Below are 14869 nucleotides of genomic sequence, written 5' to 3' on the forward strand. Positions count from 1 at the left end.
TGAAAAAAAAAAACAGAATCCTGGTCAGAAGATTCATAATCCACTTCAGTCCTAGGCCTCTTAGAATGGGGGGGGGGGGGGAGTTGGCTACACCTGATTACAGTTATTAGATCTTCAGCCATTCTTATCATTTGTTTTTTAGGCATAGAGGCCTGAGCATGTAGCCTGGACGTTGCTTTTTTAGGCATGGTTCGAGATTTAGGCCTGGTTCGAGATTTAGGCCTATGTAAAGAAGGAGGCGTAGGTTTAATATGCAAGTCTGTAGGCGTGAATACACCCTCAGAAGTCGGTGCCTGCACAGCAGCTCCGGACCCATACAAAGTAGAGACATCTGCGGGTTCCATAGTTGAAGCATCTCGCAGCACACCGGACTCCGAATGGGTCTCAGTAGAGGCCTGCGAATCAGAAGTAGTGGGTATCAGTGGCTGCGAAACCGCCTCACTGAGTACTGGCGAACTGGCGACTGGCTTAGGAGAAGTGTCGTCAGCTGTTTTGGACCTCGGCCTGTCTTTGTCTTTGCATTTTTTTGGAATCCTGGTAGTCGGATGACTAACAGATGACATTTCTGAATAATTAAACTGAGAACAGAAATATTTAGAGGCGAAAATATACTGACGACGGATAGTGCGCTGATTAAATAAAGCACAAAACCGACAGCAAAGTACGTCATGGTCGGGTCCTAAGCAAGGAATACAGTATGAATGAAAATCTTTATGAGGTATTTGCTTTCTACAAGTAATGTAATTATTGAACTTTTACTGACATCAGTAAGGAGCAAGAAAAAGTTTCCCCAATGGGGTACTTAGCTTTAGTTGAAGACTTCGGTTCTGAAACTCAAAAACGAAAACTTCAGGAGTCGGCCAACCGGCACTTGTTAACTGCTTCTGCTTCGGGCACCGCACGGCAAGAAAGACTGATGTAATGGCATCGGCTGCATGTTTTATACCCCCGACAACCTGACATCATGGAAGAAGGGACAGCAACTGACGCAGGACCCAAGACTTTGTTAATCAGGCCAACTGAGGGCTACCTGCAAGCAGATAACCCAAATGTAATGACTACAACAGTGGAACACAAAGAACATCCCTTAAGCAGTTGTATAGACTTGGCTGTACCTGACCAGATTAAAACCAGGTCTTGCTGAAAAAACAAGCCACCCTGGTGGACCCCTAGTATAAATAGGCTATACAACAAGAGAAAGTTCCCTCTTGTTCTTGGACATTAGTTTCTGGCTCAACAGAGGAAGAAATCCCGATCTAGCTTAAACAAATTAAAGATCTTGTCAAGTCCACCAAAGCTAATTACAAAGCAAATAGTCTGAGATAGTTAAAAGAACGCTTTGCGATTATCCTTGGCTATGTCTAAAACCTAAAAGGGAATACCCTAACTATGTGCTGAACTGGTTGTGGATGGCACCACCCATACTTAACCAGATGTAATAGCCAACCTTCTAGCTGACAGAGTTGGAGAAAACTTCACCCCCCGTCTCCTCCAGTCTTCCCCCAAAGTACACCTGTCACCATTCCTCATCCTATTATCTCAAGACAGCAGATCAACTGGGTGCTCTCCAAAGCCAAAAACACAGCATCAATGGGACCAGACAACACTCCAAGTTGCCTTTTAAACAAAACATGACGTAGCAGACCTACTTGGATCCCAGTTTAACAGCTTGAGAACTGGCTATGTTCTGGCAGAATAGAGGGCAGCAACAGTAATCCCTCAGCATAAGGGGAAGGAACCAACCAACCAACCCTGGGAATTATAGGCCCATAAACTTGAACAGCTTCCTCTACAGGGCAATGAAAAACCATTATGGACCTTATTAACAAAGATATAGGTAATCTCCAAACTCTGGACCCAACCCAGTTCGGACTCATTAAAGGTAGATCATGCCTGTTAAACATGGTTGACTTGTTTGAGAAAGTCACCAAGGCCCTGGATAAGGGAAAGACAGTGCATACCACCTATACTGACTTAGCCATGGCATCTTACGCAATTCGCCACTCAGGTATTAGAGAGAAACTCTCCAAATTGGGAATTAACCCCTACATTATCAGATAGGCAAACCAAATGACTCACCAACAGAACGCAAACGGTCAAAGGGGATGACTTCACATCTAGCAAAAAACAAACAGTCACCAGTGGTGTACCATAGGGTTCTGTGCTGGGCTCCTTACTGTTTGGAATTTATTTTTCCGACGTCCAGGCAAACTTGGAAAGCCTGTGGCTGGCCAAGTTTGCTAACAATTGCAACCTGGGAGCAATCATCGAGTCCCCCAATGACGTTAATAAACTGCAGACAGTTAATGCAACAAACGATTGGTGTCAAAGCCACGGATTAAAGCTAAATGCAAAAAATATATTATTCCATTTGGGAAAGCTCACACCCTGCTAATTACATTATAGACAGCACCTCCCTATGTGTAGACTCCGTGGTACATTATCTATGTACTCTGGTTGAAAACAATCTGAACGTTGCCCATCATGTATCCATGGTAGTAAGGAAATCCATGTTGCACATCTTATAGGTAAAGGCACTGCTTCTACATCAAAATATGTTACAATTCCATTATTATCTGCCCTCAGACTAATAATGGAGTCCAATGCTCCCTTTTACATGTACCTTACCAGACACCTGTAACAACTGGAGAGACCACCAAGAAATTATACAAAACAAGTCTTGTGCAGAAAGACCGAAGGCCCTGTCACTGCATTCGGTCTCCTACAGGTTGCTAAGGGGTGACCTGTAACAGGCTTACACGGCAGTCTCTGACCCGACCCTGATGGAAATGTTACACATTCGTAAATCAAACTGCAGGTGGGTCACTCACTCCAGGGATCTTAACTTAGCCTTTGACATGACATGAACAGGTGATGCTGGAGAGATAGATACATCTCCCAAAGAATGCCACTTCTCTGTGGCAAGTTTCTAGTTCACTTGAAACACAGCTCCTCCCGGATCCTCTTCAAATGCACTGTAGATCAATGGATGGGTGACCACAAATTCACTCCTGGAGTGGTACCCATGTCCCTCCTAGACAGAAGAAGTCGGTATTAACTACCACAGACCCTTACCTCTGCAAATGTCACTCACTTAACCACCAACAATCGGGGCACCTCTGAATAACTATGGCTAGGCTTGTAAAGGCTCTAGGGCCTTTAGCCTACTATCTATGAACCTATAAAGATTTGGTTTGTATTGTATGAACAAGTGGTTAATGTGGAGTCCCACCAATCCAATTAAGCAGAGGAACAAACAAACCAGTTTAATAACAATAAAAAACGTACCTTACAGCTGTACTCTTTCCACATGCCCTACTCTAAAATTATGCATGCAAGCATGTACATCGAGTATGCCTGCCATTGCCAATGTCATCATATTAAATTTCTGGTTCTGTGCCAGCATTACAATGCTACAAAAAGCCCAAAACAAGATGTGCATCTGCCTCCCAACTAGCAGAACATCACAATGCTGACATTACCAAGACAAACTGCTTCCCCTTACCAGAAAGAATTGCACTATAAATCTGCCATGAAGTCTTCTGCTTGCCCATACTCTCCAAGTTAGAACCTATGCATCCTTTATTACAAAGAGAAGATGAGTTTAATTACTTACTTAAAACTGTAAATGAAGTTCTCAGCATTGCTTCTACAATATAAAAAGTTATTCTCAGCTTACAGTAAGCTGTAGTATAATGGAGCATAAACAAAATCACATCTCCTGGTTTATCCCACTAAGCAGAGGCAGTGAACACGTTTGCTTGACAATTGATAGTGCACAAGCCCCTGCTATACTTTTGGCCAAATTCTACAGAATGCCTATTCCTTGCTCATTGCTGAATATTTTTTTTTTCCTTACAGGGCACATTTAACAATACCCTCAAAGCTAATTACTCAGTCCACTCAGTTATACATGAAAACCAAAACTAATAATGATTAATTTTAGAAAGAAAACAAAATACATCCAATCAGGATATCTCTTGCATACGTCATTAAATTTCTCGCTCTGTAGGTCATTTTGCAAGTGGAAGAAAAGCTGCCAGCATCCATTATTAGTTTATCACCTGCATAATAAACAAGGATTGTTCTCTAGGAGGGCTATTAATAAAAACAGTGAAAAAAGTAAGAACCAACACTAATCTCTGGAGGACACTAGGTCTTATAAGGCTTCTAGAAGCCAGCAAAAAGTCACGCAAAATAATGAAAGCCTGCTCCGCTACCTCAGAAGCTTAACTCATTCCTCTACTAATCTCTCAATTAAAGAAGAGAAGGTCCCTGCTTGGTTGGGGGGGGGGGGGGGCAGCTAGAAGTGGGCAACACTACCATCTGACAATTTACAAGTGAGCTGAAAGGAGTTTCAGATCAAGACAGAGAAAAAAAACAAATGAAGACACTGTATATGCGTCTGTTTATGGGATGCAGCTTTAATGTGGCTTATTTACAGTCACAATACAAAACATTTTTTTCTACACAGATAAAAAGTCACTTAATTTAAAAACACTGCATGTGAAGGTTTTGCCCACTTCTCTTTCTGCTAATGCATGTTATTCCTGCGCTGCACGAGACTGCAAAATAACTGTTAACTTGGGGAAGTATTTTGATGACTTGGCTTAGATGACAAACCACTCTACCAGACATGTACCTAGAAAAGTAATGCACTCAGGAACATGTTGCCAAATCTTCTGACCAGTATGTGTGCATGCTTGTGTGCATGAGCAGTGATGGAAGCATTTGTGGCTGCAATGCCAAGTATTAAAAGTACACACATGAAATAACCTTAAAAGTATGTCAAAGAGCATTTCCCTAGTACATCATTCGAACACATTTATTTTTTACAGTATGATAATGAATATGGAGTAGCTTAGCACTTACATTTCCAATAGCCAGAAGAGCCTTATCAAAAAATAGAATCATTCCGAAGAAAAGGAAAAAGATGCCAAAACCAGTTAGTCCCATTCCAATTTCTGTAAGAAAAATATAAATATAATATAAATGACAGCAAACTTAAGGTGTAAACGGAGATGGAAATGACGTTAAATCTCAACATATACTATACATAAGCACAAAGGGTCCATGGCAAATAATCACCCCATTCAGCAACTAATTGCATTAACAGTGATATATAAGAATGCTGATTCTATGCACTTAATTCAGTTATACATTCAGATGCTATTTCTGAGTATGATGGAAAAGTGAAATGAAAACTTTATAACCTGGCAAACTATAAGCAATGCGAAAAAAAATATTTTGAGTTATTCTTGAGGGTCAAAGTCCAAGTCAGGACTTGCATGTATACCGATCTCAGTGAACAAAGCAACAATGTGGTTCAGAAAAATAAAGGGAGCCCCTGCTACAAAACCAGAAACAGGCACACCTTGTACCAGTTATAATTTCTCGTTTTATTTTTTTTTTACCAAAAATTTTCCAGTATTTAAAAAAAAAAAAAAACATGCAATTCAAAAGACACTGGGAATTTGGTTTTATATAGATTAGACAGTTAATAAACAGAAGTTGTTACTATGCACAATCCACACCAGCTATGCCTTATGCCGTTCAGTGCTATCCAACAATGCAATTCCTTTCTCAATGATGGCTAGACCAGTCAATGGGGGGGGGGGTTAAATTTGTGGATACATCCAGTTGTTCACATTTTGACTAAAGGATAATAATGCATCACACTGCTCAATCTGCAGGGGATGCTTACTCTACACATGGTGTAGGACCCACATAATCTCTAGATATTCCAAGGCCACTCAGTCTTATGACCATTAACTCCTTGCCAGTACCCTCCCTCACACCGCACCTCCTTTCTTCAGGAATAACATAGCAGCCAATCCCAAACTAACGTTCTGGATACCCAACCAATCAAGGTTATGTTTAAAGGATGATGGTAAGTTGCACTGCTTAATTTGCAGGGAAGTTTTTGCAGGGAAGTTTATTTCAGACATTTGCAACGCACTGGGATATAAAACTTCACTCTCCACCATGTTTTATTTACCCCCTGAAAAAGATTTATGTCCAGGGTTCCAGTAGTGGTGAAGATACTGAACTTGCAGAGATAAAAGAGATCAAGGACTTTTCTGTCTTTCTTACCTTGTCATTAGAGACCCAAATCTCCCCTCAAGTTTAAAGACATTTCCAGAAGACACTTAATAAAAGGACAACCCTTCCAACCTGTCTCGGTATCTCAGAGATTTTAGGCCTGTATTTTTTTTTTTTGTCACTGGCTTGATCAATGATATGTATAAGGGAGTAATTACCTGCTTATACTTTGATGATATTCAACTGGGAATTAGCTGGACTAAATAAAAGGCTTCCCTGACAGCTGTTGCCACATGATCAAAAGAGAGGGGGCTATCGACAAAATATGTTCATTCCCACTGCCTCAGTGGTTTTTTGAGATAGCTACCAAGGTAACCATGTACTGGCCAGCTTTCTAAAGCTCAGACTCCCCTCCTTCCCTCCTCCTGTGATAGCTGAGCATGTCCTGAGAGAGAAGCCTTCAGCTGTCACAGGAAGTGAACAGTCAACCTTTTTCTACCATCCAAAGAAGAAAGTCCGGTGACAACAGGAGTGCCAATTTTTCCACCTTACTGTTCAGATAATCCCCCTAATTTTATTAATGTAGGATTTTCTACTGTATGATCTTATATACACATATATGTATGTATGTATAATACTTTATATCAGCGTTTAATTTATTTAACATTTGTTTACTGGGAAAGTCTGACTTGGAATGAAGCCAATTTTCAGCGAAGGCCTGGGGAGAAACGCTCCAGAGTAATTCCTATGGAATGTCTGTACGTAGCAATGTTCATTTGTTTTCTGCTTTGACAAAAAGCTCCTTTTCACTGTTTGAGGAAACGTTCGGTATTTCTCCAAAAAGTGTACAGTGTATAAATGTTAATACTAGGGGCTGTCTCATTCAGTCAGAACTACAAATTAAGTGCACCTGTCTTTAACATTTTCACCCTTTGACCAGAAAATATTGCAGAAATTGTATTTCTCAGCATTTTTACATTTACTATAAAAAGTGTGGCTCTGCTTAAACATTGGATCACAACTTTTGTGCAAATTAAGTTATTTGAATGTACTGTGGAGATTTTACACCCTCTCTCTCTGACAAAAAATATATTTTAAGAGTAATTTAAATTTTTTTAAACCGTCACAAAATATATATATTTTTTTAACTACGTGAACTTGACTTTTTAAAACGGTTTGGCACATTGGTTGCTTTGGCGTTTCCAGTTTGTGTACTGGAAATTCTTTAACTTCTGTCAATTATAAAAGAATTCTGAATGCATTTCAAACTTTAATTTTGTGACACATGGAGAGTCTGGCAGAGTTCAGTTATATGGGGGACATAAGTATCTGGTACTTTTTCCTGTCTGGTGTTCTCTCCCCCGACTTGATGGGACCCAATTCTGGTCCCCCCTTCAGATCCAGTTGTACCTAAAAATAATGCAAAAATATGCCTCAGCCTATGCTTAGTGATTTTGTCAGGGCTACTGCTTAGCCCGTAGACCACTTATCTTTATCCAGTCTACCGCTAGTGTAGCTTTCTCAGAGACTATGGAATGGGGTGGGCATGGAAGAACCTAAGCCTTTTATATGCAGGAGTAGTCTGGGGCAAGAGACTCCTTGCCAAACAATACTCTGTCCCCAGATATAAAAAAGGAAACCGTAGCTTTAGCATACAGCTGATAATCGGATTATAGCCAACTGTAAGACTGATGTGGTTTCCTTGGCTAAAAGTGTTCGGCAGACAGCTAATTCTTGTGACTATGTTCCTATACAAGACTGTAATGTTAGTCTGGCTAGTGACACTCTGTTTCAGAGAACAATGAGGAATCTGATGATGACAATGGTGATTTCCTAGCTGGCACACAGTCCAGTCAGTCAGATTGTTTGGAAGGTGAAACAGATTTCAAGTCCAAACAAGAACTCAATTTTCCTCAGATGATTACTAGATTTAGTAAGGTTTTCTTTGGGAACAGTCAGGAACTACCCCAGAGCCAGGCAGGGTACATAACCTTATAGAGGTCAGGATGCCCAATTTTATGGCTACTCCCCCATCTCGTATGAACCTTGGAAGGAAGATGGTTTTTAAACATCTGCCTGAGAACAACAGAATCTTTTCCAGCAGTCCCTAAAAAGGCTGAGAAAATAAAGGGTCTCCTCAGACAGGAGACATCGCTTCTTATTTGACTGCTGACCCATCAGCAGTCTCCCTAGCTGCCAGCTCAAATAAAAATTCCTTGGGTTCATCTAATCCAACGGCCTCTGATAAAAATGGAAAGTGGTTAGATCTTCAGGGCAAAAGGATGACTCTTCCTTGTAATCTATTACTTGGAATGTTATATTATCAAGGCCGTATGCTGAATTTTACAGCATGTGTACAGTTTAGATAATTTAGCTGCATCCTTAATTCAGAGTAAATGTCTTGTATGAAACTGTTTCTAATCGGACTCTGGTTTTGAGACATGCTTTGAGAGGTGTGCTTGAACATGCAGACGGTCTCAAGAAATGCTGCTTCTGTCGTACTAAGACGGTATGCTTTGTTATGTAGTCAGACCTTCTCTGATGAATTAAAAGCAGACAGACATTCTGAATGCACCTTCAAGTTCAAAACTAGTGTTACGGCCCACTGTTACACGGACTTTCAAACAGTGGGAATGATACAGGCAAATTAAAACATCCTGGATATCTCACACATTATGTGCCAAAAAGTTCAACCCAAACAAGGCATCTTTCTTCAAAAGGGGAGAACAAACAAATCCCCACAAGTCAGTCAGTGATCCAAAAGGAAATGGCAGGAGGATGATTCTTCAAAACCAAACAAGAGGGATTCCTTTCCAAAAAAATAATCAACCCCCTTCAAAAAAATGACTATGCCAAGTAACATAAGCACTCCTCCTCCCCTCACTTCTCTTTCTCTTTTCCCTAGGATGTTTCTCAACCCTGCAGTCTGGCCTCACGTAGTCTCAAATAAAGGGGTTCTAAACATAAGATGCACTATGCAATGGATAAAAAAAAATCCTCCCTATTTCAGGAGAATTCCCCCGCACCCATAAAACCAAACTAGACAGAATTGCTAGCTCCAGTTCTCAATTACATGTAGAATCAGGGGACATAGAACCTGCAATATACAAAGGCAAACTATTTTCTTTGAAAATCTTTTTGGTACCAAAAAAGGGGTACTCCTGGTGACCTGTCCTAGACGCTTCCTATCTAAACACTTTCGTAAAAGTCCCATTCAGGCCTCGCACACTCCATCAGAGGAAAACACAGTCATCATCATCTTCTTCTTTCGGCTGTTCCTGTTAGGGGTCGCCACAGTGGATCATCAGTTTTCATTTCTTCCTGTCCTTTACATCTTGCTCTGCCACAACAACTACCTGCATGTCCTCTCTCACCACATCAATAAACCTTATCTTAGATCTTCCTCTTTTCCTGTTACCTGGTAGCTTCATCCTTAACATCTTTTTCCCAATATACTCAGCATCCCTCCTCAGCACATGTCCAAACCAATGTAATTTTGCCTCTCTGGCTTTGTCTCCAAACCTTCCAACCTGGGCTGACCCTCTAATATACTTATTCCTAATCCTGTCCACCCTCGTCACATCCAGTGCAAATCTTGACACATTTAACTCTACCACATCCAGCTCAAACTCCTGCCTTTTTGTCAATGCCACTGTCTCCAACCCATATAACATAGCTGGTCTCACTACCCTCTTGTAGACCTTCCCTTTCACTATTACTGGTACTAGTCTGTCACAAATCACTCCTGACACTCTTCTCCACCCACTCCATCCTGCCCGTACTCTCTTCTTCATCTCTTTTCCACACTCACCATTACTCTGAACTATTGATCCCAAGTATTTAAACTCATCCACCTTCGCCACCTCTACTCCTTGCATCTTCACCATTCCTCTATCCTCCCACTCATTCACACACATATATTCTTGTCTTAGTCCTGCTGACCTTCATTCCTCTTCTCTCTAGAGCATATCTCTATCTCTCCAGGGTTTCCTCCACCTGTTCTACTCTCACTACAGATAATGTCATCTGCAAACATCATAATCCACGGGGACTCCTGTCTGATCTCATCTGTCAACCTGTCCATCACCATTGCAAATAAGAAAGGGCTCAGAGCAGATCCTTGATGTAATCCCACCTCCACCTTAAACGCATCCATCACTCCCACCGCAGACCTCACCGCTGTCACACTACCCTCGTACATATCCTGTACCACTCTTATATACTTCTCTGACATTCCCGACTTCCTCATACAATACCACAACCCCCCTCTAGGCACCCTGTCATATGCTTTCTCCAAGTCTACAAAAACACAGTGCAACTCCTTCTGACCTTCTCTGTACTTCATCAACACTCTCGGAGCAAACATCGCATCTGTAGTGCTCTTTCCCAGCATGAAACCATACTGCTGATCACTAATCATCACGTCCCTTCTTAACCTAGCTTCCACTACTCTTTCCCAGAACTTTATACTGTGACTGATCAATTTAATCCCTCTGCAGTTACTACAGCTTTGCACATCACCCTTATTCTTAAAAATTGGTACCAAAACACTTTCTCCATTCCTCAGGCATCCTCTCACTTTCCAAGATTTCATTAAACAATCTGGTTAAAAACTCCACTGCCATTTCACCTAAACACCTCCATGCTTCCACAGGTATGTCATCTGGACCAACAGCCTTTCCATTCTTCATCCTCTTCATAGCTATCCTTACTTCCTCCTTGCTAATCCATTGTGCTTCATGATTCACTATCCCCACATCATCAAACATTCTCTCCCTCTCATTCTCTTAATTCATCAACTCCTCAAAGTACTCTTTCCATCTCAATACACTCTCCTCGCTTGTATGTTTCCCTCATTATCCTTTATCACCTTTACCTGCTGCACATTCTTCCTAGCTCGGTCCCTCTGTCTAGCCAATTGGTACAGGTCCTTTTCTCCCTCCATAGTGTCCAACCTTTCATACAACTCTTCATATGCCTTTATCCTTAGCCATGCACCTCATCTCCTTATACTCCTGTCTACTTTCTTCATCTCTCTGACAACCCCACTTCTTTGCCAACCTCTTTCTCTGTATACTCTCCTGTACTTTCTCATTCCACCACCATGTCTCCTTGTCATCCTTCCACTGTCCAGATGTCATACCAAGCACCTTTCTAGCAGTCTCTCTTACTAACTCTGCTGTAGTTACCCAGCTATTTGGTAACTCTTCACTGCCACCCAGTGCCTGTCTTAACTCATCCCTGAACTCCACCTCACAATTACCCTTTCAGTTTCCACCATTTGATCCTTGGTGCTGCCCTCACACTCCTCCTCCTCTTCTTGATCACCAATGTCATCCTACAAACCACCATCCTATGCTGCCCGGCCACCACTTCACAGTCTCCAATCTCCTCCAAACTGGCCCTCCTACATAAGATATAATCTACCTGTGTGCATCTTTCTCCACTCTTGTATGTCACCCTATGCTCCTCCCTCGTTAAAATATGTATTCACCATAGCCATGTCCATCCTTTTTGCAAAATCCACTACCATCTGACCTTCTGCATACCCTTGTTTAAAACCATACCTATCCATCACTTCCTCATCCCCTCTGTTCCCTTCACCAACATGCCCATTTAAATCTGCTCCAATCACCACGCTCTCACCCTTGGGGACAGTCATCACCACTTCATCCAACTCACTCCAAAATTTTTCTTTCTCATCCACTGCACACCCAACTTGTGGAGCATATGCACTAACAACATTCATCTTTACACCATCAATTTCCAGCTTCATAAACATCACTATCAGACACTCTTTTCACCTCCAAAACACTCTTAGCATACTATTCCTTCAGGATACCCCCTACGCCATTTCTCCTCCCATCCACGCCATGATAAAACAATTTAAACCCACCTCCGATACACCTAGCCTTACTCCCCTTCCATCTGGTCTCTTGCACACACTACATACCAACCTTCCTTCTGTCCATCATATCGGCTAGCGCTCTCCCTATACCAGTCATACTGCCAACATTCAAAGTTCCGACCCTCACTACCACAGTCATTGCCTTTCTCTGCTCTTCCTGCCTTCGGCCATGCCTTCCGTCTCTTCTCCTCCTTCGGCCAACAGTAGCCCAATTTCCTCCAGCACCCTGTTGGCCAACAGTACTGGTGGCGGTCGTTGTTAATCCGGGCCTCGACCGATCCGGTATGTAAATATTTACTGGTGTCCGCATTAATTATTTGGCGAAGTTTTACGTCGGATGCCTTTCCTGACACAACCCTCCCCATTTATCCGGGCTTGGGACCGCCACAAAGAAACGCACTGGCTTGGGCATCCCCAGTGGCAGAGGAAAACACAGTAAGAGACAGATAATCAACAGTGGAAGCTACATACAGAGGTCTTCCAGGACTTGATCCATATGTGGGGAATACCTCAAGTAGATTTGTTACTTTACAACACACAACTGAAAAGAAAATCTGCTCAATACATTCTTACAGCTATGTGTGGAAGATGGATGCTCCATGTACTTCTAAAGATTTAGAACAAATTACCAAAGATCACTGTGCAATTCCCTTTTGGCCTAGGCAACACTGGTTCTCCCTTTTAATGGAACTGGCCAAGGGCAATTACTACAAACCTCCCCACAGACTAGACCTCACACAGCATTATGGGCAAATGGTATGACCCAGTTTAGATCAACTGCAACTGGCAGGCCGGATGACTCTGTTTTGATACTTTTAGGCACTTGAAGATGTTGAGCAGGCATTTAAGGAAGCAAGAAAATGTGCAACTAGAAAATCATATATTTACATTTGGAGGAGGTCTTCTAGGTGATGCCTTGTCAATAAGAGAGGTCCCAAAAAGATTTCAACTTCTCTGGTTTTGAAATATTTCAGTGAGCTACTTGGAAGACAGTTTGTCAAATGCTTTCATCAAAGTGCATCTAGCAGCCACCTCAGCTTGTATGCCCATGGATCACTCTCATCTCATTTTGTCAGTTTATGAAAGGAGTGTTGCAAAGTGAGACCTCCACGAAAGCAAATTCCTCCTTCCTGGGATCTCAACTTTGTTCTTGAAAAACTGATCGCAACTCATTTTAAATCTGCCTCTCAGGCCAAGTTACAGTTCATTACTAGGAAAACTGTTTTACTCATTGTTCAGACTTCTACAAAGGACAGTTTCTGAGCTGCAAGCTCTCATGGTGGGCCAGCTTTGGTTTTTCACAAGGACATGGTTATGTTATGCACAAATACAGAATTCATGCCTAGAATTATTTCTGAATTTTGAATCAAACCATCAATTTTCCAGTGTTTATCCTGATCCAAAAAAACAAGAAAAGGATTTTACATACATTGGATGTGCATAGCCAGCTCAGGTACCAACCTTGACACAACAAAGGCCATCAGGAATGCTGAATGGATGTTCGTCTCCTATAAGAGTTCCTCAAAAGGTTAACCCGAGTCCAAGCTAACAATTGCATAATGGTTGTCCTCTGCTACTGTTTTCTGTCACTCCCACCATTGTACATCTTTTCCAGGCAAGGTTAAGGCTCCCTCGACTACAGGCTTATCCTCTTCAATGGCATATTAAAGGGGGGGGGGGGCTCTAGAAGCATTCTAGAGGCAACAACCTGGTCCTCTGTTCATATCACAAAGCACTAAAAACTGGATGCCTTTTCAAGGTCCAGAACAGGCTTTGCTAGTACCAATCGCCAGGGGCTCTGGATCATTATCCTTCTACCTCCCAGGTAAGGTAAAGCTTTAAATGCCACTGAGGCAGTGGGAATGATGAACATAGTACGCTGCACAAGTACTAATCTTTAACAGATGTTCAAATTCCTCACTACCTTATTGGCAGCCCCCATCAGCCATCCTCCAGACTGTGCACAGCATAGGAGAGGTTGGTTTCAACCTCTGATTTGATTGTTGCTGGGTTTGGTTTTTATACAACATTGTGATTGGCTGCAAATTTATTCTTGCTGGATGATTCTGTCTTCAAGTACTTTCCTCTCCTTCCTTGCGGAAGCAAAAAAGCTTGAACACTCACTTCCTGTTACAGCTCATGGAGTCACAGGAAATTACTAGGCTAACAGCTCAAAATCCCTTACAAGACGAGCCACCTTTACCTGGATTTTGCCCAATTTTCTATCCCTAGGGGAAAGATAACAAGGGTCAGCAAGTGAAGTTTTGACAATTTTTACAAAGTGCCTCTGTCAAAAAGGGACATGTGTACCACCCCAAGAGTGAATTAATTTCCCATCCATTGGTCCAGACTGCTCTTTAAAATGGTCAGAGAAGGACTATGCTTCATGTGAAAAGAAGCCTATTCAAGAAGAGGGGCAATCTCAGAGACGCTTATCTGTACCTCCAGCATGATACATTCGTGTCAGAGATCAGGTTTAGATCCTTGGAACAGGTAACCCTAGTGCAATTAGTTTTGCGAATATGCAACATTTCCATCAGGGCTGGGTCAGAGACTGCATTGTAGGTCAGGCACAGATCAACCCCTCAGTAATTTGATAGGAAACTGAATACAGTGGTACGGTTTTAAAAAAAAATTGGTCTGCGGAAGATATGTTGGTTACACCCTGCATTTTTCTGAAGAAAAAGATGCGAGGACACTCCATCTTTTGCAGGTACCTGGCAAGGCACATGCCAATTGGTCTGATGAGGGCAGAATACAGACAACAGTGGTGCTATGACACCCTTAGATCCTAGATCCATTGATGATCCTTCTCTTATGTGGAGAGAGATGACTGCTGCTGTCCCCAACTCTACCAGGACAAAGCTTGTCTGGAGACTGTGGTTAAATAGAGATTCAAGTGGTTCCAGCTTCAAGGTA

At 42.0% G+C, this 14869-nt stretch overlaps 1 protein-coding gene across 3 annotated transcripts in view; it reads right to left on the reverse strand.

Moving 5' to 3' along the window:
- Positions 1 to 14869, reverse strand: part of GOLT1B (golgi transport 1B) — a 175456-nt gene that overhangs the window by 135766 nt on the left and 24821 nt on the right. For all 3 annotated transcript variants that reach the window (XM_044087809.1, XM_044087811.1, XM_044087810.1), the window contains exon 2: positions 4873 to 4964. In XM_044087809.1, coding sequence (XP_043943744.1) covers positions 4873 to 4964 — 92 coding nt within the window. The remainder of the gene's footprint in view (positions 1 to 4872; positions 4965 to 14869) is intronic.

This window comes from Protopterus annectens, chromosome 11.part0 (genome assembly GCF_019279795.1).
Source record: "Protopterus annectens isolate FY-2018-M chromosome 11.part0, PAN1.0, whole genome shotgun sequence".
NCBI lineage: Eukaryota > Metazoa > Chordata > Ceratodontiformes > Protopteridae > Protopterus > Protopterus annectens.